Consider the following 23911-nt stretch of genomic DNA (forward strand, 5'->3'; position numbering starts at 1 on the left):
CAGCTTTCCCAGAATGAAAGAGTCAAGCTTGCATGGCTCTCCTGACACAAACTGTGCCAGCATGGCAAAGAAAGTTGGGCAGTATTTCAAACAAGCAATAAAAAAATGTTTCTCAGGCTGTCAGCACAGAACCAATAGCGAGAGGAACAGAACATGCTGTGGTGTTCCCAACCTCTGGCATCCTGAATCTCTCCAAAGATTTACAGGTGCTGTCCTAAAAGTGCCGCCTATTAGTGTGGTCTCAGGTTTCTTTAAAACCGTCCTGCATTGAAGATGTGCACATGTGCACAGTGCACCCTTTGGCCTTCATACTGGTTCAAGGATAAATCTGACTGCAACAGCTTAAGTTACTTTTTTTTTTTCTTGATGGAAGTGGAATATAGCACTTAAAAGATGATTGCTTATGTCATCCACCCAGGAAATGTAGGTCCCCCTGTGAGACAAGACTTATCATGTATTGTATGGATATGCAACTTTTAGCATATTGTAATGTCTTGGACAATCTTCAAGCAAGCAAGAGATTTCTCCCCTCTACTAAAGTGCTTGGTAGTTGATCTGTCATCAACTACCCACAAGAGAGAAAGAGGGTAAAAATAGCCATTCTTCACAACAAATTCCTTTCCAAATCTTTTAGATTCCCTGTCAATGCCTTTTCTGTGGTGACTGTTCTTGCAGCTACAGGGGACCTTGGCCAACAGGATGGCAGGCCAGCCATACAGTGGAAACTCTCTGAAATCTTGAGATTGGCACACAAAGATGTCAAAACTCGCCAACAGTTACATTACTGCAATGACTAACAACAGGCTGGGATACCACAATCTGGTCACTACCCTTGCAAAGACTTGTATGCAACCTCAAATTAACATACTGGTAGCCTGATCCAGAAAACACTGATATTAAAGGAGACCTTTTTCCAGCTGATGTGACAGATCTTTGGCTCAGGAATTGTAAACAGCCTTGTTTGTGTGAGTATGGTTTCTTTCAATGTGTGAAATTAAATCATGAAGGTTATGATAGCAGCACCTACCTGGGACATGTTGGGATAGAACAGCCAAAAGCATTAGAAAGGAATTAATACAGGGTGCTTTCTTCCTTGAAATATTCTGCTTATTTCTAATGTTTGCTGACATTTAATCTTACATCAACAAGAAATTTTAAATGAAGACAAACTGGCTGTTTGGTCTTGTCTTCACTATTTAGAAATTTCCTCTCTAAGGTTTTCATGGAAAGAAAATAAAAACCAAGTCTAATATCTCAAGCTTCCAGAACAACCCATAAGCCTAGACATGTCCATTTCTTTTCTTTTTTTTTTTTTTTTTTTTATTTTTCCACAAATATGAAGCAAGTATGTTTTTCTAAAGGAAATGGCATATGAAAAATTTGGCACTGTAAGATCTGATTCACTGCAGCGTCTTCTTTTTCCATTCCATTTGGACTAACACAAAGACCAGTGATGTAGAAATGTCAGCCCTCATTTTATATGACATTAATATTTTCCACAGCTCTGATACTCTAAGACAAAAATTACGACAGAATCAGTTCTGCTATCTTTAGCTCCAATGAAGAAAAACTACAGCATTCTATAAGATTCACAAAACTCATTTTTCTTTCATCAGAGCTAAAAGCTAATTTGCCATGGCACAAACAGCAAAGAGAGAGAAAAATCTGTTTCTGAATGCATCTGTTGGTTATGAACATAAATTAAGATGAGGTTTTGTTCTTTTTAACTGATGGAAAAGTTTAAAATATCACAAATACAGTAAAAGCAGAAAATAAAATATAGAAGTTTCAACATTTCATCCAAAAGTAAATTTCCTGAACTTAGACACCAATTCCTTCACTTTTATGTAACTAGAACACGTTTTCATTGTTTCAGTTTTGATTTTTTGGGAGGTATGGCTATTGTACAGATTCATGAATTTCTAGTCCATAAGCCAGTGCATGTCATACTCAGAGCTTGTTCCTCCTCACAGTGTTGACTAGAATCCACTGTTGGAAGCTTCTGGAAAGTTACTTTTAACCACAAGTTATTGTACTAACCGCAGGAATTCTGTGGAAGATTGATACAGGAAAGAGGAGCTTTCTGTAGCATACATTAGAACACAAGATGGATCTGATAGCCATAATAGTTATTCCTGGCTCTATTGTTTATGAAAAAAATAGAATCTTTATCAATAATGGATGTAAATTTTATTCTATATTTTAAAGAAAGCCTACCATGTACAAAGCTACAGAGCTACAAAGCTGGTAGTAATTTAAAAAAGAAAGGCAAGATGCAATTGAGAAATAGAGAAGCACGTTCAATGGTTTATTTCTTAAAATTTTAAACTACATCAGATGAGCAAAATAGCAACTGAGCAAATAAGCGGATGAGCAAAATCCTATTTTGTCAGCTATTTTACAATCCAACGTAAGTGGGCACTACATGGGAAGAAAGAATTTGCTGCATAGATGGAGTAGCAGGCTCAGATTTGGAAGATTTGGCTCTTACCTCTGTTCCGGGTTGCCTTCTGGGTTGCCTTCAGCAAGTCACTTCACAGCTTGTACCTCAGTTTTGTATTATGTTATGTGGATTTCCTCTGAAAAGCATTCTGAGATCTCTTGTAATGCTCTCATAGTTAAATTATATTGTTTCATATTTTACTGTGATCTTATCCTTTTTGAAGGCAAAATATAGTTTGGGCACATGGGATATAATTTAACCCACGGCACTACCCTTGGGCAAATAATGTTAACCCAGGGCTATCTGCAGCATCCAAAATGGGATTTAAGGCAGACTTACACAGCTGATCAACTGAACTTTTGAAAACCTTTGTTCAGAGATTGTTTAAAGTTCATAAGAGCCACAGGCTTCCAAAAAAGGTGCACTGGCACCTACATATCAACTTCTAGTGTGCAAAAAAGCACCTAAGCACCTAAAACTGGACAGGACCAACCAAATCTGCACACTAGTGCATACTTTATGTCATGGTGTAAGCACATGTTCTGCTGGAATCCTGAAACTAAATGTGCTTGTTTCCGTGAGAGATTCAATCCAGTGGCTGTTAACAATAATACCTGTGAGAAGAAAGACTTGAAGTTCAGTGCCTCCTTGAACTGCCTCTTATTTATTTTGCATTAGGCAGTCATAAAATGCATAAACATACCATGGAGCAATGACTGGAACCTACATCTTCATTTTAAGAGGAAAGCTTTAACCCTGGGCCACAGCTGGTGTTTTTCTGAACACAAGTGCATGCAAAGTGGAAAAATGACATTAGAATTGAGTAATAAGATTATTTGACCTAACATGGCTCAAGCACTTTGTCGGACTGGAGATGTGCACCTAAATCCTCTTCAGGCAGAGGGATTTGAAACAAAAAGTCCCATTGCATTAGTAAGAACCTGTGGATGAAAAGCAATCGTCACTTGTGCTTTCACCTCTGTTTCAAAGTACTGATTCTTACTTCACTTGAAGAAAGAAGATTTACCTGAAGTGTGTGTCTATAAATTCAAAGGAGAAGGTGGCATCATCCTCTAGTTTGGAAACAGCACCTAGGTCTCCAACAGAGTGGTAACCAGGTCAGGTGTTTCCTTCTAGGTATAGAGACAACAGTCTAGATGCAACAGGCTGTAGCTTCTTCTAGAGGCGCCAAGCATCTGATACTGACAGACTGCGATGATGAACATCACGGTGCCGAAATCCTTTATTATGAACAGATGCTCATGGTGGTTATACTGCACAAAAACAGGAACTCACTTGTAGACATGATGATGTCTCCAGACACCCAGCAACTTTTGGTGGTTCTTACCCTGTTTCAGTTCAGATTTCAACTTTTAACTGACACATTTTCTCATAAAAAATAGGTAGGAAGATTGATTTAAATATCTTGCACTTACCAGTAAGAAATTACATTCTGACATTCACATAAAGGCATAATCAGTAACTAATCTGACACGAGTCAAACACTGTCCATGTCTAGTTGAGTTCCTTAGTGCCTTGACCCACTGTCATATTTATTACAGATAATTTCAAGAATGTTGAAAAAACCTGTCGGGGGAAGGGGTGGAGAGTGAGGGTGTCTGTACGCACACACATTTCTGAAGAGGTTGGTCCAGTCAGGATTTGCGGCAGTATAAACTACAACTTTCTGAGTTTTTATTATTGAATAATTTATTTGAATGCCGAATATCTGAGGATATGATTCTTGATACAGTTCCCTGTTTTTCACATCTTTTATCTATTCAGAAAATACCCTAAAATCTGTCTCAATAAAAGACAAAGACAAGACTACTTCAAACTGATGGAGTATTTACACAGTTAAATTTTTGACACAATTAACATGGTTAAATTTTTTACACAATTTAAAACCAGCAGGAGCTTTAAAAGTAAACAGGCTGCAGAATTGGTCTAGGACCATTTACAGGACCTGGATTGTTACTGTAGCCTTGAGTAAGAGTGACAATTAGACAGCATCATGACAGAAGAAGCCCTTCTGAGTCAGATAGCCTCTCATGACGTTTCCCCCCCTTTCCATGAAGGCTGATAATATCACCAGCAAAAGATTCTTTCCTCTAACTCAGCACCAGAGGGTAAAAGGAACTTAGTCTACCTATTCTCTGCTACCACCATCCCCAGCTAAATACCTTGGTAGACCATGCACATGCACGCATAGCTCCTACTTACTGCTGCTATAGCAGACCAATGTCCAAGACAACAGAACAAGGGTAGCTGAAGAGGTCCTCTTTTTCTCGGCCGTAAGGATGCATTCTTCAGACTAATTGGTTACAAATGTTCACTTAACAAGCAAAGTTATTCATATGTTACAGTAATGCAATAGTGAGTCTTGAAGACTTTAAATGTTGTTCACTTGTCTTTCTAAATCAAAATCACCCAGCAATTATTATGGGAAAAAAAACCCAGTATGTAAAGCAAATGTCATTTTTAATCTAGGGGAAATTTGTATCCCAGAATTTAATGGATTGTTAGCATTCTTTTCTCTTTTTTTTTTTTTTTAAACCAGAGAGCAAACCCTTTACATGAATGCTTGCCATAGCTAAAAAACCCCAAGGATTAGCAATAGAAGTAGAAGCCTTTTGCTGCTATGCTATTGATTTTTTTACTTAGATATGATCAAATAGTCGTACTGTCTGACAGGTATTCAGTGCACTGTGTTAAACAATCTGCTAAATCAAACTCCTAGGGGATGCCCACACGACACAAAAATACTACACTGGAAAAAATATAGGAAAAATGAAAAAATTCAGTGTGCACTGAATGAGCATTAATTACTGTCTTCCTTAGTCTACACTGGAAATTTCCAGGGAATTTCTAGAATTGCCACGCCCTGATGTATTTTCCGCAGTTTGGTCAGCGCAGGAAAACCACATAGAATCTGTTGAAGTCAGCTGCCCAGAATCAACTGAAATTTGAGTCCTGTTTATTCTCTAAGTTTTGCAGAATCAGAGTTTTAGAGAGAGAGGATCCTCATAAAAAGAAATGGAAAATAAATTATTGTGAAAGGATGAGAGAGCTTGCTCTGTTCTTGCTTATGCTGTAATTTCGCAGGAGATGTCACTTCTTAATGTAAGCATTTTGTTAAGCTTTTAATCAAGAGCTATCTGTTCTTTCAAAATCATGAAAATTATAAAGAAGAATCCAGCAATCATCTAAACTGAACCCTACAACAGATCAGGTCCACCTAGAACAACCCAACAAATTTCTTTCTAACTAACTTTTGAAAATCCCCATGAAAAAGCTCATACAACTTACTGGTTCTTTGTAATACTCACCAAAAACACCGAACATTGTGTCCATACTAATGACCTTCTCCTGAGAGGATACGTTACAGCTACTTTGGTACCATTCTTTCCAGTTATGAAAATGTTAGTATCTTTCAGACTTGAAGAAGTGCCATGCAAAAAATAGCTTTTTATTCCCACATTTTGGGGTAGGTTTTAATTCCTTAAAAAATCTTGATAATCTCAGTCCTGATACCCAGATTTCTACAAGGAGAATTCCACACTTGAGAAACTTCTTATAAGCCAGCTGAAAGTCTGAGTAGAAAAAGCGGAATAAACCTCCCCTAAGAGTACTGAAACACACAAACCCAGCTTTGCTTGAAGATTGCTAATAGATTAGAGGGTCTTAATTATGGATAGTGTTTTCTATGTCATGAGTTGGTGAGTTGACTTGTGTTTATTTCCCTGACATTAATCTCAGTAATTATCTCTTCACAGATATGACTTGCACATTTGCTTCTGTTGTAGAGGACAATACTTCTTACATATTAGCTGATATTGATTTGTTTTTGTCAGAGATACAGGCTGGACATAGTCATTCCTGGTGGCAGGCTGCTCCCTACTCCCAATTCTATCCAGTGTTCAGAAAGGAGATCTACATGTGTCAGCCATCAGTCAAAAAAACGGGGAGATGACAGTCCAGTCTTCACTTCTCTGCAGATGCTCCATGTCAGGAATAGGATAGGCAGTTTTCAGGGTCCACAATATGGTGGATTTCTGAACAGATCTTCAACACCAAGTATTCATTTTGGAGGATGTATGCCTTCTCCCTAGCTCCCATTTGAGGATACTAAGCAATTGCAAAAGAATGGAAGGAAATTTCTTCTGAAGGCCGCCAGGAATGCACAGTGGAACTGTGCATACGTTGCCAGTCTTAGACTTCTGGAGGAGCACCTTTTACTGCAAACTGTAGAGTAAAAAGAGCTTTATTTCCCTCACCCCCCTCTCCTCAAAGAGCTGACGTGTGGTGGCTTATCTGATGGTGTGAGTTGTTGACAAATTTGAATGCATGTCCACAGGGAACCAGGACCAGAAAGACTGTTTGGTCATTAAATTGTATGATCTGAGTTAATACATTATTTGTAAATGCTTTTAAATTTTTTTCTCACTAGTTGCCCTTCAATAACCAAGAATCTAACTAGCTTTCTCTCATACCTAGAGTTTTTTGTAGGGAGCATTCACCTGTCACTTTACTAACTAACTAGCTAACTAACTAACTAACTAACTAATAGAATTGTTAATTATTTGAAGAGTTTTCTGCCTTTTGGTGCATGCCTGACACAGGCACCAACAAGTTAAGCTGACCTGGGGCAGAATGAAGCAAGGGTCACCACTGCTTTGTTAAATCACTTGTACAACAGACTCACAGAAGTTCAGAAGACATTAAAAGCACTAGTGTTGAATGCCTCAGAAATTAAGCAAATATTCTTACTCCTCCATCATCTGTGGATATTGTAGGTGGGCCTATCTATTCACTCCTTCCATATGTTCTCCTCTGCTTAGACAGCATTTTGTATTAAGTAGTGCTTTCCCACAGAGAACAGTCAACATTTGCCACAAATAAGTAACCGGCTCTTTGTGTATCATTCAGATACACAAGAAGGACTCCAAGAAGATATTCTTTCCCCAGTAATCACGTGAATAGGATAAATTGGTGATTCAGGGCTGGAAGGCATACCAGGGACAAGGCAGCATGACAAGCAGAGCAGAAGAGAAAGAAATGGATGTGTCCTTCCTTCTTTGGCTTTCTCCCTCCATTCTTTGGGTGCAGGAAGTTCTTGTATGCTTTTAAAAACTGCTCAGAATGACCTTATACCATATATGCAGGCTTTACTGCTTGTTATAATCAGTAATGTCTCTTGCTTTGGCAAACTCCAGCCTCATTTAGGGGGTACATATCCGTGAGCTCCACTGAAAAAAACTGCAGCAGTTTTTTTTAGTATTTAGAAATATCCAAGGAAGGTATTTTACCAACTATTGGCATGCAAAAACAACGTGTGACATTTTCAAAGTTCCTTGCTTTTAACTACATGTAGGATACATGAAACGTTTTTGCGGAGGATCCACAGGGGAAATCACGCACAGACCAATGTGATCAAGTGAAGTCCATTTACTACAACTTTTAGCACAGTTCTATACCTTATGTGCTTGTGCACGCGCCTTATACAATACTCTAATTGGTACAATACCCTGGTTCACGCAACACTATCTTATCCTCTATTGGCTGTGCAAGCTTCTTCACGAGGTGTCCAGCAGTTACTTATCTCATTCTTCGGCATCCAGGAGTTGCTTGTCAGGCTCTTCTTATCTTCCTTTTTCCCCAGCGTACAAGGATGCAGCGTCCTTGTCTGCTCCAGCACTTCGTAAACTTATGCTTCCTTCCCACCTCACGGCTGGGTTGCTCACGTGCCCTCGCCCAGCCAAGAAATCCTCAACAAAACGTGATGTCAAGTTTACTGAATCTGGTATTTAGGAGATAATCATTATCATCAGTAACTTGCAACATGGTTAAAATCCACAGTAATTTGGATCTGTGTGGCCGGTTGTTACCCATATGCTTTAAAGAAAAATAATCTCTTTAAGCCTTGCAGAATGGATGACTGCTCTTCAGAGAGTTGCTTAAATCTTTAACATGCTGTAAACATTTTAAATAATGCTAGAAAGAAGATACCATATTGTTATCCTTTGTCTCTGTGTTTTGATCTTAATAAAAAGCTAAACAATCTGCTAATAAATATAGAACTAATTAAGCTGCATTTCCACAACCATAATCAGCAGCTGGAGAGTACCCTATAACAGAAGAAAATATTCTTTAAAAAGATTGCAACTCAGCAATAAGCTGACTTTGAGGGACTCGTTCTTTGATACAGAGCCTAGAACAGCAGTAGAGCCTGGCTGTTCTTTCTGATATCCAGAACTACATAATAAGAAGGGCATATCCAGCCGGGCAACCGTAGCTGAGTCATGGTGTTCTTACTAATAACACTAAGGGTACTAGTATGCCCTAAGCTATGAAGCGCCTAGGAAAAAATCCCGTATATTTGAGCTGACTCCACATTTGCTTTCTGTCGTCACGGTATCTTCGATGAGACGTGTTTGTCACATGTATGTGGAAAGGTATGGTCCTAGCAAAGGTGGTGTCCAGCCCTGCACAGCACTCCTGAGGAAACGCAGGTGGAACGTACCCTGCAAGAGATGCTGTGCTACACACCTCCCACCCAGATGATGCCACGCTTGGGAAGGCTGATAGACACCCAGCCTGGCTTGCAGCAGCTCCAGCACTGCCCACTCAGCGAGAGGCGTGGGGAGCTGTCCCTCGCTTCCCAGCCCTGCCCCACACTTCTCTGCAAGCAAAGGGCTCATTTCCATCACCCTTCCTCACGCTGAGAGGTGCTTGCTCACAGAAGTCATTCCAGTGACTGCTACAAATTAACTGACAAAGAAGAGGCAATGTGTGAGCTCCCCCTGCAATGTGTGAGCTATTAACCAGCTCAGAGGGAGCCCAGCTGGCTACCCTGGTTGCCTGTGGTGAGGCAAGCATGTTCAGCTGTTGGGCTGATGTTCCTAGCTGTCAGCTCTGTTTAAAATAGCTCCACAAGCAATGCCTAGAAGTGACTTCTTCACTCCCTTCCAGTAGCACTCAAGAAGGATGGAGCCTAGCAGACCTGCCGAGTTTTGAGTTGGCTTTGTTGCCTTTCTGGAAGACATCTTGGTTGGGTCCAGGAAGAGTACCAGGTAGTTAGCACCTTTCAGGGTACACACCCTTGTTCATAAAAAAGCTTGTGTAACTTTTTTGGTTTTGCCTCAGTTACGTCCCACACAAAGACCTCTTCCAGTAAATTAAGAGATACAATTCAAAGTACAAAGATGACACTGAAGTACCAAATTATCTCTATTTTTGGAAAGTTTCCTCCAGCAAATGGGAGCTTCAGTGTCACAAATGAGCCAACACCTTGTTTCAGCTGAATGTTTGGATCCTGGGAGCGATTAGTGAATATGTTTATAGAGTATCTTCAGAAGAAGTTGTATAAAAAGTTAGAATAACCCGGGGGCAGGGGTGGGGCAATTCATTACTATCAGCATTATCCTTTACAAGGAAAACTCACAGGTGCATAGGTTTATGTGGTGTGAGGATATATCAGAATGCACAGAGTATTTCCTCGGAGTCCTTGTAGGTTTCTCCATTGAAAAGGTAGGCTTACATGAGGTTAAGTTGGGGAAAAAAAGAAAGAATCTGCAAAGGCCTGACTGACATTTGCCTCTTCCTGACGGCTTCTGACAGTTTTGTTCTCAATCAGTCACATTTATAGGATTATTTAAGTGGCCTACACTCACGGCAGTTCTGTATGAAATGAGAAAGAACCCCAAATCCTCTAAGATTAAAGTAACTCCTTGAAAATATTGCCTTTTTAATTATGTTTGTGCCGCAGAGTATGCAAAACTGGCTGCCAGCAGACCATTACTAAACACGGTCAGTGTCCAACCCATGCACATAGCTATTTACGGCACTGCAGCTCAGTGTCTGGGGGTCTGTAGTCTCCTCTAGCTGACCTCCATAGAATGCATTTTTTTACTTATTTCTTCTCAATAGCTGTATTTATCAAACAAAAATTGTACAGATATTTTCAAATGTCATACATCTCTTTGTAATTTCTTTGTCAGACATAGCATAACTGTAAACATATTGTAAGAGAATAGCCATAATTTGCATTTTAAGAAGAATAAACAATTTGCTTAATTGTCTGCTTGAAGCACAGCATTCAGACAGTTTTGCCAATACATCCGTGAGAGAGAAACACATACTACTAATTTAAGTAATGGGGAAAATCCTGCCTGGTCCCTCAATTTATATGTCTGTTCACATGGAGATGACCTGTCCGGATGACCTGTGCAGCCGTAAGAGCTGCCATATTTTGATTCTGTTTCTGAAAAGAAAAACATAAAACAATGTATTTTCCATCTAATCATTCTTTATCACCCGTGGCAGTACTAGCCCAGCCAACTCTTCATTATTCCACCAGATCTCACAGAGTGAGTACTGTCTTACTCCTCCTGAGGACTAGCCTCAGCCTGGGCAGGACACTTGGCCATTCTCACTAGTGACTCTGTAGGCTGGGTGGAACCAGCTCTGGCTGAACTACATTTTCGTTATCTCAGACTCATTTTGCACGTGCCTGTTGCTATGTCTGACCCAGAAATGCAAGTGGTTTTGAAATAAAAAAGAAATGCTGAAACAAGCATTTTATTAACCTCTACTAAACTCTGCTCGAGTTCTTCTCCAGTTTTGGATACTTAGCTGGAAAGGAGTGTGCACAGAGGAGCCAAGGAGTATGCCCCACACACTACCAAATCCTACTACAGGCAGCTAAAATTGTATTCTGACTTTATATGTCTTATTCCAGCTTCATACACACAGATGAGTTACGCCGCCTTCAGTCTTTATCTTTGACAACTTAAGGGCTTATTTTATACCTCATTCTATACATAAAATTAGAATCATATTAGTATTTTGACAATTTTAAAATGACATGGAAGTACATGAAATTATGAAGAATAAATACAATGATAGTGATTTTGCAGATTTCTCAGAAGAAAACAACTGTTAATGATGATTTTTTTCTCAAGCTTTAAGACATGCTTTATTCAGAAAAAATGCAATGGCCTTCAGTCCCTGTTGTTGGTGGGCATGAACTACTCCGCGGCGTAAAGATTTCAGCAAGCAGCACTGTATCTCAGATCAAACAGATTGTCTCATTGGTAGCTGGTGATTGTGAACACTATATGCCACTGCCTTTTCTTTATAACCAAGATTAGTGTTTTACAACGCTACCAAGTTCTGCAGTTCGGAACTGACATATAGGCAGAGGCATCTGAGCCGTCACTGGTATTTGGCATTCCTCGCCTCATTTCTGGCAGAGCTGCCTCTCTGGCAGTGACATTACTGGCCCAAATTTCTCTCAATGAAATCAGTGGCAAATTTCCCAATGCCTTGAATAAGAACAGAATTGGGTCCCATGACTGGAAGATGCATGTGCATCTCTCATCATACTGTAAGCAGCAAATGGTCATGATTGCTATCTAGCAATCCAAACTGAGGGGCTGGTGACATCTGAGAGTGAGTTGATTATATTAACAGTCAAAGGCATACACAGAACTTATTTACACCACCAGAAAAGATAATGCCTTGCCCAAGGGAAATCATACAAGGCAAAATCTATTCCAACTATCTTAAAATATTCCGTCTCTGATTCAAGTCATCTACTTAACAAGAAAAAAACACCAACCAAAACACAAACAAAAAAAGGCCAAGACATCCCTCCTTGCTGATCAAACGACAAAAACATGACCTAAGCTACTGCTACAAGTATCAAAAAACTATTTTGCTTGGACCATTTTCATTAAAATTTACCTGTACAACTCATTTCCCTGTACATTCTTTGGAAAGAAAACAGCCTGAAAAGAAAATTCTGAAAATATATTTTCTACTTTTTGCACATTTTTTAGAAAGGGTTTTCTTTTTTTCATTGTGGATGGGTCAATGTAATTCAGCATTTATAAAACCGCAGGGCAGGAAACTTCACAGAATCTTAGAGCGCTAAAAGGCAAAACAGAAACACTGTTTTAGAAGCAGCAGGTACCATTTCTAGTCTAGGACCTGTACTGAAGGCAGCCGCTTTTCAAGTTTAGCAATGGAACAATTAATAAAGGAACCCATTAAGGTCTGATTGTTGCTGCTAAAAAGGAAGGTTGAATTTCAGTCCTTTGAAGTAACTGAGAATGATTCAGGCCTCATTACAGAGATATAATCTACATTCATACATTTATGTTAGTGATTCAAATCTATTGGGACAGATTGAATTCCGTTAAATAGTGCATCTTTCCTGTGGAACTTTTCTCAGGCTTTCTCAGGCTAACCTAAGAGGTGACTTGACAATACAAAGTAATGGGGTATTTAGGGATTCAACTGTGCTATAAAAGAAAGGCTATACAGACGGTAGAAAAAAGAATGAGATATAATCTAAAAAGCTATGTCAGCTTTTCATTTGGACTCTGTTTTGTAAATGCCCTCCCTGTCATCACACGGGATAGAAAAGGACTCTATGCGTTGTAGGAGTTTTAAGTACTGCACTGAAAATTGCACCTGCCAGAAGCAGATTTAATATGAAATTCTGGATATGTGAGCTTTGTTCTTAACCAGCAGATCTTAAAAACAACATACAACCAATCACAAGCTAGAAATAGGTCTAAGCAGAACTCTTCTTGAGTAAACTCAAGACAGTACGTATTTTTTTTAATGAGCAGGGCTTAAATATATCGGTTTGACCCACAAACTACTATTTTCTCCTGCCACCAGAGATCCTAAAATGCTGATTCATATTCCATCATTTGACAGGAAAAAGAGAAAAAATGAAAAAAATCTTCAAATGTATAATTTTAACCCATTATAGTCCTTATCTATGATTTAAGTTGTTGGAATTAAAAGAACTTCCATTTTAGAAATAACAGGTTGTACCCTTCATGACCTGGACTCCAAGCAAACACTGACATCAGCCTTGTAGCTCACATACATGTTAAGTTGTCAGGCATTCACCAAAAAGTAGGCTTTTGCTTTTCATTTCGGTTTTGTTTCTTTTTTTTTTTTATTAGTTCCCACAAAAGGAAAGCCTAAATCAGATTCACAAAAAATTTTCTGAAATGCTTTGCACTCGGTGCAAATACATGCAGGATAAACACTCTGAAGTACCATAAACAACATCATAAAACATATTGATTCTAACATTAAATGGTTTCATTTTTGAGGCTGTTTAAATGCCACCCCCATAAGCTGAACACATAAATTTAGGAGCCAATTCTCTCCAGAATAAACACCATAATTGGAGATAATAATTTCTAATTTCTGTTGTGAAGTTAACAATATATTTAACATCCTAATCTAATGAATCCATCTAATTTTAGAACTATTTGTTCTTTTCTGCATCTTCTGTTGCTTAAATTAAGATTTACTCCAAATGCCAAATGTAATTGCATAGGCGGTTTTCCATTGCATTCCATTGATCTGCGTTATTAAAGGGCCTCTATTTCAGAAAAGTTCTGGGTTTACATATTGAGCTACTCACTGTGTTTTGGTACCGCTTCACTTCTCCGCTACTCCATTCTCTTAGCAAATGTTCCACCTACTTGCATTCCAAAACAGTTATTTTACAATACTAAATACTGAACCAAAATATAATGTCTCGCATGGTGCCCATATCCTGTCAGTCCCTGATCCCTTATTCTGGTGTTAAAAGATAGTACATCATACGGAAGATGCCTGTTAATTACTGGGAAAGTTGACAGTTCAGTGATGGGCTAGAAATATGAATCTGTCATAACTTTCAGTATGTGAAATGACAATTCCATTAGCAGGGATGGAATCAAAGGAAAAACCAACAACATATGCCCCTCCAGGAGAATAATAGCTTGAAAAATCTCTTTAAAATAGCCTTGAAAATGGAAAATTTGTTTCTTTCTGGCAAAGGAAACTGCATTAGTTTAAAAAAAAAAAAAAAGACAGCAAAATATTCAGACAGATTTTATGGGGAAACCTTTGCAATCCCAATAAAGCCCCTTTTGCTTTGAAGTCAGATGCGTGATTCAGTAAATGACTCATGTTAGCAATTAGAAAATGGTCATTTAGGGGCCTGATTTCTTTTGAGACATGGAGGGTGAGGGTGGGGAAAGAGACACAATAAATCGTGAGAGGCTTAAAAGGAAGAGCAGGCTAAAGTGTGAACTTTTTATTTCAGCAACGGAAGCGAGAAATCAGTGATTCATTAAAGGAGGGAGAAAGACCTCCATGGAAGCTGGCAAAGAAGAAGGAAAAGGAGCTAATTATGCCTCTTCCCTTTTTACTCTGACCAGCATATAATCTGCTTTTCCAAGGTCTGCCTGCAGTATATACTTCTTTCCAACCTCTCCACCCAACCCCTCCTCCAGCGGGGGGGCGGGGAGGGGGAGATCTAGCAGGCAACAAGTTCCAGGTGGCTTTCTCAAGCACTTCACTGCCAACAAAATAAAATAAAATCCTCCGCTAGAAAACAAGTTTCTTGGGGGTGGGGGGGGGGGGGGGGGTGGGGGGGTGTGTGAAGGGGGAGGGAAGCCTCCCTAGAGGGGATTGGTTCAGCCTGGAAGACAGGGAAATTAGTAAAGCATGAGTCTCCAAGCCATGCTGGTGGCCGGCGCTCCGAGGAGAAGAACGCTTTAGGAGCAATTAGCAGCGAGCCGACGGCGGCGGCTGCCGCTGCCGCTGCAGCCCGGGAGGAAGCGAGGGCAGCTCCCGAGGCTCCCTCCGCAGCAGGCACCGCTCGCTCCAGCTGCAAAAGGGTTTCAGATGTCCCACCGCTGCTTGACCCCCTGCAAATAAGGGTTGACCACCAGAGGCACATCCCACCTCTGACTTGTAATCGCTGGCATTTAGGCTACAGCTTCCAACCTGTTTACAACCACAGGGGGAGGGAAAGGGGGGAAGGGGGGCGGGCGGGCGGGCGGGGGGGGGGGGGGGGAGCGACGACAAGTTAGGATTTTTTCCTCTCTCTCTTTCTGGATGTCTTTTTTTGTTTGTTTTGGGGTGTGTTTTGGTTTTTTGTTTTTTAATACTGTTCTGGAGAATTCAAAGCAAAACAAAGAAACTGCCTCCTCTGGGGTTGTCAGTGAGAAAGGACGAGTTGTGCAACTGGCTTGGGATTTGCAAGGGGGTGGGGATCAGAAGAAGGTGCAAAGCCACAAAGTGTGAGCGTATGTGTGTGTGTAAAGGGGTACGTGTGAAGAATCCCTTCCAGCATCCCTTTCCGCTGGTTCTTACTTAGTTTTGTTGTTGTTCACTTTGCTGTCATCTATTTTTCAGACCTTTCTGCATCTAAGATGGTGAAGAAAGGAGTGAGGAAGAGAACAAAATAACTACTGGGAAGCCTCAAACCAGGTTGGGGAGTGTGTGTGTATGTGGGGGGGGATGGGGTGGGGAAGAGAAAAAGAGGATTAACCACAGCAACCCCCCCAAAAAAAACCCAACAGCTCTTTTTTCTGAGGGAGGACTCGAAGGATTAAAAGGCAGCAACTTCTGAGGCGATTTGTCCCCTGAGTTATGGATGTTGGTGCACTTACTTCAGGCCAGATCAGAGCTCAGAGGGATCTAACCAGGAGCAGCAACCACCGGCTCTCCACTTGCCTTTTACCAGGTTTTACCCTTCCAGTATGTTTCATTCGATAAGACATTTTCCAGCGCCCAGAGTTTCAGTACAATGTGCAAATGGATACTGACAAATGGTGCCTCAGCCTTTTCCCACCTGCCTCGTTGCTGCTTGCTGCTGCTCTTCTTGGCGTCTTCTGTGCCTGTCACCTGCCATGACCTCGGCCAGGACATGCTGTCCCCGGAGGCCACCAACTCTTCTTCTTCATCCTCCTCCTCCTTCCCCTCGTCCTTCTCCTCTCCTTCCAGTGCGGGGAGACACGTGCGGAGCTACAATCACCTCCAAGGAGACGTGCGCAAGAGGAAGCTCTACTCTTACAACAAGTACTTTCTCAAGATCGAGAAGAACGGCAAGGTCAGCGGCACCAAGAAGGAGAACTGCCCCTTCAGTAAGTACCGCTCTGCCGCCGCGCTGCCGGGCACCGGCTGCCGGCCGCCCCCAGCGCCCCGGCGGCGGCAGAGCCCCGGCCCCGGAGCCGCCCCGGCCCCGGAGCCCCCCAGGCACCCTCGCTGGGGAGGGAAGGGGAGGGTGCCGCCTGGGCGGGGAGGGGGCGCGGGGCAGAGGTGGGGTGGGCTCCTGCGGGACGCCGCTCCCCGCCGGCCCCGCTTCTGCCCGTCTCGCCCCTTACGTTTGTTTGGCAAATGGCTTCGCCCACCACAGTTCGCCTCTTCGCCTGGCAGAAGAGCAAATTAGAAAGACTTGTAAGGATGTGGCGCGGAGCTGGGGGGGCGGGGGGCATTGTCTCCCGAATCTGAAAATCATTATCCCCTGTCATTAAAGCGCCTTGACGAGGACGCTGTATTGAAACAATGCATCGATTTCCCCCCACGCACGCACGCACGCACACACACGCTCTTCTCCCCGAGCCGCGCAAGAGCTGCCTGCTCCGCGCCGCCTCCTCCCCGAGCCCCGAAGAGCGGCGGGGGGGGGGGGGGGGGGCCCTTCGGTCTGGGTTTTTGCCCGGGTTTGCTCTCCGCCGTGCGGGTGCCGTTGCGCGGGCGCGGGGAGGCGTTGCGCGGCCGCGCCGCCGCCCGCTGGGAGACGGTGCGGGTTGCCCGGCGCGTCCCCGGCGCCCGCCCCGCCGCTCCCGGCCCGCTGTACCGCGACTCGCTCCGTGGTAAACATCTGGGGCTGGGGCCGCGCAGACCTCACACGCGTTTCATTGTCACTTGGTTTTTTTTGGTGGGTTTTTTTTTGTCGTCGTTGCTTTTTTTTTTTTAAGAAATTCTTTCAAAGCAAAAGTCATACAGCTCTTTCCACGGCTGAAGTTTCCAGCTTTTCTCTAGTACTAATTAGGCTTTCAGTAATAGCATGCTTCTGGTAATATATTTTTGGCTGTCAGTGCTAGAAACGTAACGTTTATTCGGTTTTCCTCCCTGCGCAATCTCAAATGGAAGTAACGGTAGTAATCACAATACATTGCATCGTAATTCCTGAGTGGCTGCATCCCACCGTAGTGGCATGCAGAGAAAGTAAGCTGTTACGCAACTGTTGGAGGAAACTCTCTGACTTGCTTCGCTGGTGGAGAACCACATTGTGGTGCCTGGGTTGTTTTGCATAAATCCAGATAAACCTGGGGATAAACCTTCTCTTAAATTAAAGCAACTGAAAGTGCCTGAAGTAGATCTCTTGTAAGCCAATGTGTAAAGGATGGAGTCCTTCAGCAGCAGGTTGCCCTGCTGTACGATAGACACTACTGTTAATTCAGCTGTGTTTCTATTAAATACCCATAATACAGGCTTACAAACAGGGAGGAGAGGGCTGCTGTATCATATGTCACTACTCCACTTGCTCCACCTTGCAACATCATACTTTATCACACGCTTAGTGTTTGTAAAAGCTGTAAATGTCGAAGCAGCTGAATCTTACTACCTTCCTTTCTGTATTTCATAGAAAGCCAAATGCTTGAAAAACAGAGCTGTAATGAGGGCTTCACTTTGATGAATTTGTGTGGAATGAGGTCCTAGCACTGTATTTTGTAGATTACTTCTGTTTGTGGAGGGCTGCAGCATCATTCCCCTAAAATGGGATTCTGAAAGCGTTGTGTTCATCTCCAAGAACATCAAGCCATTCTATGTAGAACATTGCTGCCAAAAAGGCTATAAGCGGCCCAGTCTGACAACACTGTACTTGGAGAAGTAACTACGCATCTAAGCAGTCCCACTTAGCCGGCAGAACTGTTCAGTGAGTAAAGTTGCACACATGCGTGAGCTTCTGTGAGATCTTGCAAAGGAGAGGTAGAATACACTGAAATGCACGTATGCATCTTCCTACTCTTTCAGTCTGCGTGCAAGAGCAGCCCCCTGCAACTACAGGGTGTGATTCTTTTTTCCTCGTTTTCCAGTTGGTGCATCAGAAAGAGAACTGGCATTCTTGGTAATGTCATGGTTATTGTACCATCTGCAGAGTATCTACTGAAAGAGAGGAGAATGTAATTTGTTTCATATAAAAGTAAAACAATGCCTTTGTTATACATATTTGTATCCTGTCCCTCAAGTTCATGTGCAGTGAGTGAAGAAAGGACTCTCATCATCTTAAAACTTAGAATTTGATAACCTCACTTACATCACAAAGTCAGACCTAGCGTACAACATCTTTAAATACGAAACAATTAGGATCTTGTTAGCAGAAGATAAACGGTTGTACGTTCTTCTTTAATAGTCGTTATAATTTGCAGCATGAAATTGTGTTTTCTGTGAAAGTACATAGTCTGAGACCATTCAAGAATATATTCACTGTGCCTTTATTTCAAGGGTGTCTGTGTAGAAAAGTGTTGCAAAAGATTCAGCAAATCTACTCTTTTCATAACCTCACATGTAGCTGTGCCATCATAATACTGCTGTAATCCCCAGCTGGACTGATTCCATGCAAATATATGGTATCTTCAAGATAGTCTAAAATATGTAATTACATGTGAATAGATTTCTGCCACACATAAAGGGTTAGCCAGCCAGCCCACTAAATTGTAGCCTGGTTAACATTAAAGGCTATTTAATCTCTAATGCAAGTTCCTCTTTCGAAACCATGCTTTCCTAAACAAAAAATAGTGACTATTGACACACAAGACTTTGAAATATTCTAATTTGGGGGCTGATTTTCTTTTCTCATATGCTAATGTTTAAAATACATTTATGCTGCAGTAAAGCCTTATCTGTAGGGCTGCAAGAGCATGATATGTTGTGTAATTAGACAACAGCTTTCATGGCTGGCAGCCAATGAAGCACTGTCAAGTAAGAACAGTTGGAGAAAGTCAGAATAAACATTCAGAAAACAGAATTTAGTCTCCAGCCTTTAAATGGCTCAAGCAGCATTCACTGATTTGCTCTATAAATATTGTGCAGAGTATGCTAAATTAGAAGTTTACTCTGGCAGATGTTTTCCAACCTGATTGCTTGGAACTATTCCATCAGCCTTTCTGTACCTATAGGGAGAGGTGGCTTCTGACTGCTCTGTCAGGAGGCTGGGTGAACTTGCAGTATTTGGCACAGCTGGAGGGTGTCTGCCACTAGACAGAAGTAGGACACTTTTTAGGTTTTGTTTTATTGTTCCTTACATCTGGAAATCTGTCCTCAAAATGCAACTACTAGCTCATGCTGTAGCACCACAGCTGTGAAGTCCCTTGCCCCTGTTATTGATAGACCTGTTTGCATGCATGAGTAAGGAGAGCTGTACTGCTTTCTGGTGACTTAGGTACTTGTTGGGGGAGAAACAAAATCAAAAAGCCTCCACAGAGCAATAACAAAAGCTTTCACTACAACTTCGGATCCGGGATGACCAAGAGAAGCTTAAGCCCTATATTAAAATTGAGAAAGAACGGCATGTGTGCAGATCCTGACTTGACTTGCACATGGAAAGCTTTCTTGAAGAGTCTTTGGGTTTAATGGATAGCATGCATTGGGCTACATGACATAGGATAAGCCGGTTCAGGAAAACTTGACTGTATTTTTTTAGTATTATGTATTATTTAGTATTATTTAGTATTATTAGTTCAGTTTACTTTTAAGGCAACCGTTAGTAGTGCCATGAAGCACACAAACTTCAAATTTAAAGGATAGGTCTTAGTAGCTGAAGAACAGTAACACAATATGCAGTGCTTAATTAGCAGCAGCTAACCTGCAGTGTGTAGGGGAAGTTCTGCCTGAGCAAGGATTGCAGGATCGGGCCGTTATTTAGGTACGTGTTTAGGCAGTGGAGTCTGTGTCATTGAGCCTGGGTATTAGTGGGAAACGTTGCTGGAGCGATTCCTGCGGGCTTTGAACCAAGCAGTGCTATGCAAAACCTACGGTAGATGGCGGCACAGCCACTGTCTGGTGTCACCTCTGCTCCATGTAGGTGGACAAGGAGGGGCTGAATCCTCAGCTGTATGAGCTGATTTAGCTCAAGCAAAGCTAAAAGGGCTTAAACCAGCTGAGATTCTATAAATTGGTCTTCTGAGCATCCACAGTGGGTAAATCCGAACAGTGCAAAGGCGCTGCAGTTGCAGAGTGAGAGTGTTTACTGGGGGGGGGGGGGGGGGGCTAGCATTAAATAACTAGCTACTTCTCACAAGCTAACTTACCCGAGACTTTTCCCCTGAGTATGCAATTATCTTTTATGCACAGCTTTAGGATCTGCTGAAGACCCTGATATAGTCTTTGGTTTTGGTTTAGTTAGTGTGGGATCAGATTAGCAATATAGTGACTAATAGCAAGAAACTTCTGAGCCTCATTCTGTAGCCCAAGACTGTAAAGAACCACTCTAATTACTAGAAATGCTGAACATTACTACTGAGGGTTCTAAGTGTGTGCACATATACATGACAAATACAGATTTGTACTATGTATTGCGTTATATACATTAAAATAGCATTAAATGTGTTTTGATTAAGTATGCTCAGTTTGATACTCATGGTTTTTATAACAGCTCAGGTGTAATAAAATCATAAAGTTTGACAGGTACCTTAACCTCAGCTGTAGAGCTCAAACCAGATTAGAATACTTTGTAAAATATGTTCTTTTGCTACTGAACATTTTTTTTTAAGCTAGCTGTTTGGGGTTATCGAATCATCGTGAGCTGGTGTTTGTAAATTAATGTGAGAACTTTTCTCTGTTTTTCTGAAGACCGATCAGTAGGCATATGTGTTTTGTTGTTTTACTCTCCATAGAGATCTGGTTTATTTTTTTACCAATCAAAAGACTTAAAATAGGAAATAATACTCTTTTAGCAAAGTAATTTGAAACAGGTTCTTTAATATGAAATTTATAAGTTCTTATGGAGATGATTTCTCACTTTAAGTCTCTTTTTTCCTGCAGAACTCAGTTGCATAATTTATAACCAACAATATACAACCTTAGGCACTTAGGATTTATGAATGTGGAAAGAATTGTACTATTTAAGGTCTACATGACACTTTCCTGTTACCCCTACAGCATTCCTGCCTTGTGGACCCTCCGTGCTGATTCTGTAGCCCTGTCATAAATCTGTTCAAAATACACAGTTGTAAGAAGTCCTTTTGTCCTCATAAATCTAACTTATAACCACTTGGGGGGGGGCAGGAGGGGGGGCGGGGAAACCAGGGGCAATTGGAAGTTTGTCTTCTTAAAACCTCACAAGAAAGAAACCAAGGGGCATGCAGGCTTATAGATGCCGTGCTGCTGTTTTAATGGGAGGGTTCTCAAGTAGTGGCTCCATCAAAGGTTCCTTGAAGATGGTGTTAACTCAGTGAGCACTATAGAATGTGCTTACACTTCTGAAACATCTTGGATGCATTCACTTATAGGATAAGATCCTCTGTTTTGAAATAAGGCATTTTAAGATGACTTTCAGATGTCTTTGAGCTGTGTGTATGAATAGGGGCCTTTTCACTTCAAATGGGAGTCAGATCAGGTCTTGCAATAGGGGAGTTTTTATTTATTCTGCAGAGCCATTCATTTTGGAAAAGGAAAAACCCTTCTACGAGCAAATCTTGTTAACCTGTGTGTCTTAAGTTAAAAATAGCAGGTAACTGTATGAACACAGGGCAACATCTCCTGTCATGTTGGATTCCTGACTTTTCCTCTGAGCAAGTAATATAATTGCACAAGGAAGATTCTAAATAGGAAAAAAAAAATCTTTGTAAACCATATTGTATTTTTGTTCTTAAGCTTAATATTTAGGATGATAGAAATAGTGTCAGCAAAGCAGAGAAATTATTTGGTCAACCTGGGAGTTGTTATAATGCCCACTTCACGGCCTGGTTTTTTTTGTTTTCTCAGTTTTCTGAAGAGCTTTCTGAATCTCTTACAGTCCCTTCCCCAAAACAGCACTGAGTTGAAATTTCAGTTTGCATATTTTGAGCACTTGCTACTGCTATTTGCAGTCACCATAAGACACTGAACTACCTTACTCGAATGTTCTGGGGTTTTCAACCAATGACCTCTTCACCACTTTGAACAGCACAAATAGTTTGAGTGTTTATCAGCATTAACAAACAATGCCAGCTTGATGAGACTGTGTGGAAGAGTAATCTTTGCTTACTTTGGACTATGAAAACCAAATTATCAGATCAGAAATGGAGGATGCATTTAATTAATGTTAGTACACGTATGGGTTTTGGTCAGTAGGTGTGCTTGTACCGCTAGTCTAATTCTATGTACTTACCAAACAAATTCTCCTTTTACTTTGACAACTTATTTTGATGCAATATTTTAATATCTTGCAGCCTTTCATTGCTCAGATGCTTTGAACACAGAAAAGTAGTCAATGGTACTTGGCACCTAGTTCCATTAACTAGGAAGATCCTTTCCTAGCTGTATTAATTGCTTCTGTTTCTAGTGCCAATTTGTTGTAAGTAACAGAGATGTTTTACAACATAGTAAAAAGGAGACAGGAAACACCGTTATATGACTTTTCAGAAGTCATCCTGGGAAACTCTCTGTGTTTATGAAGAAAATTAAAATCTTCAAGTGTAGGAGTGAGGAGGAAGTGGCTTAATCTTTAATCACTGAATGGATATTAAAACTGCATTCATTAGCTGAGTGATTATTAAAACTGATTATGCTACTTCGTGAGTACAGTGCAACCAATGGAAGTTACAGGGGAAAGAAATGGTTACAAGTGAGCCAGGTCACACACTAAATAATGGCTTTAAAGACATTCTTTGCTTTTAAATTAGGTCACTTGTGTTCTTTCTTTGAACATTCAGTTCTAATTGCAACAGTAAATCAAAGAATACACTCAAAGTAGATTCCCATGTAAGGTGGACAACTGGACAGTGCCTTTTTACTGCTACTAACACGTGCATCCAATTACTGGTTTGATATACTCACAGTGTCAGCTGTGAAGCATTCCCCTATTTTATAGTTAGCCTAAAGAATTATTAGCCTGTCCCTTTTCACATTTACCTCTAAATAATCTGTCAGTAGTGTATGTCTTCTACAGTTAAAGAGGAATTTTCAAATGCATTGAAGCTGACTTTCAAGAAAAAGGGAATGTTGAAACTATACCAAAAAGTTTCATTCCTTTTTCCCCTCTCCTCTTCCATGTTTTCTGGTGTTGGTGCAAGAGAGGAAAGGGCTACAAATACTAGAAACATGAATGCTCATGAATTTTGTATGAAACCAAAGATCAGATCTTTCATAAACCTTGATTTAGTAAAGCAATATGATGCCTTCTCCTTTCATGGTGGAAAATGTATGTGAAGGACAATAAACTTAGTTGGTTTTTTTGCAGTTCCTGACTCTTCTTCCTACATGGGGAGCAGAAGTGAAAATGAAGGGGCCTGAGGATTCTAGTTGCTCTTCCTTCTTCTGCCACCGATACTAGAGGTTCAAACATTGCATAGAAATAAAGGAAATGTAAATTTTCTTTCAGGTTGCTGATGCACATCTGCACAGCTTTAGTCAGTGTGTGTGGGAGTTGGGGAGGGAGTGCTGAAGCATTTTGGA

General features: G+C 41.1%; 1 protein-coding gene across 4 annotated transcripts in view; it reads left to right on the top strand.

The window, feature by feature from the left end:
* Positions 1 to 855: 855 nt before the first annotated feature.
* Positions 856 to 23911, top strand: part of FGF10 (fibroblast growth factor 10) — an 80469-nt gene continuing 57413 nt past the window's right edge. Inside the window, exons 1-3 of one of the 4 annotated variants that reach the window (XM_049794391.1) lie at positions 856 to 965; positions 14568 to 14703; positions 15665 to 16395. In XM_049794391.1, the coding sequence (XP_049650348.1) occupies positions 16059 to 16395 (337 nt within the window). In that variant the 5' untranslated portion in view covers positions 856 to 965; positions 14568 to 14703; positions 15665 to 16058. Of the gene's footprint in view, positions 966 to 14567; positions 14704 to 15083; positions 15221 to 15405; positions 15576 to 15664; positions 16396 to 23911 lie in introns of those variants that run through there. The other 3 variants (XM_049794393.1, XM_049794392.1, XM_049794390.1) reach the window with 3 other exon arrangements.

This window comes from Accipiter gentilis, chromosome Z (assembly GCF_929443795.1).
Source record: "Accipiter gentilis chromosome Z, bAccGen1.1, whole genome shotgun sequence".
Lineage (NCBI taxonomy): Eukaryota > Metazoa > Chordata > Aves > Accipitriformes > Accipitridae > Astur > Astur gentilis.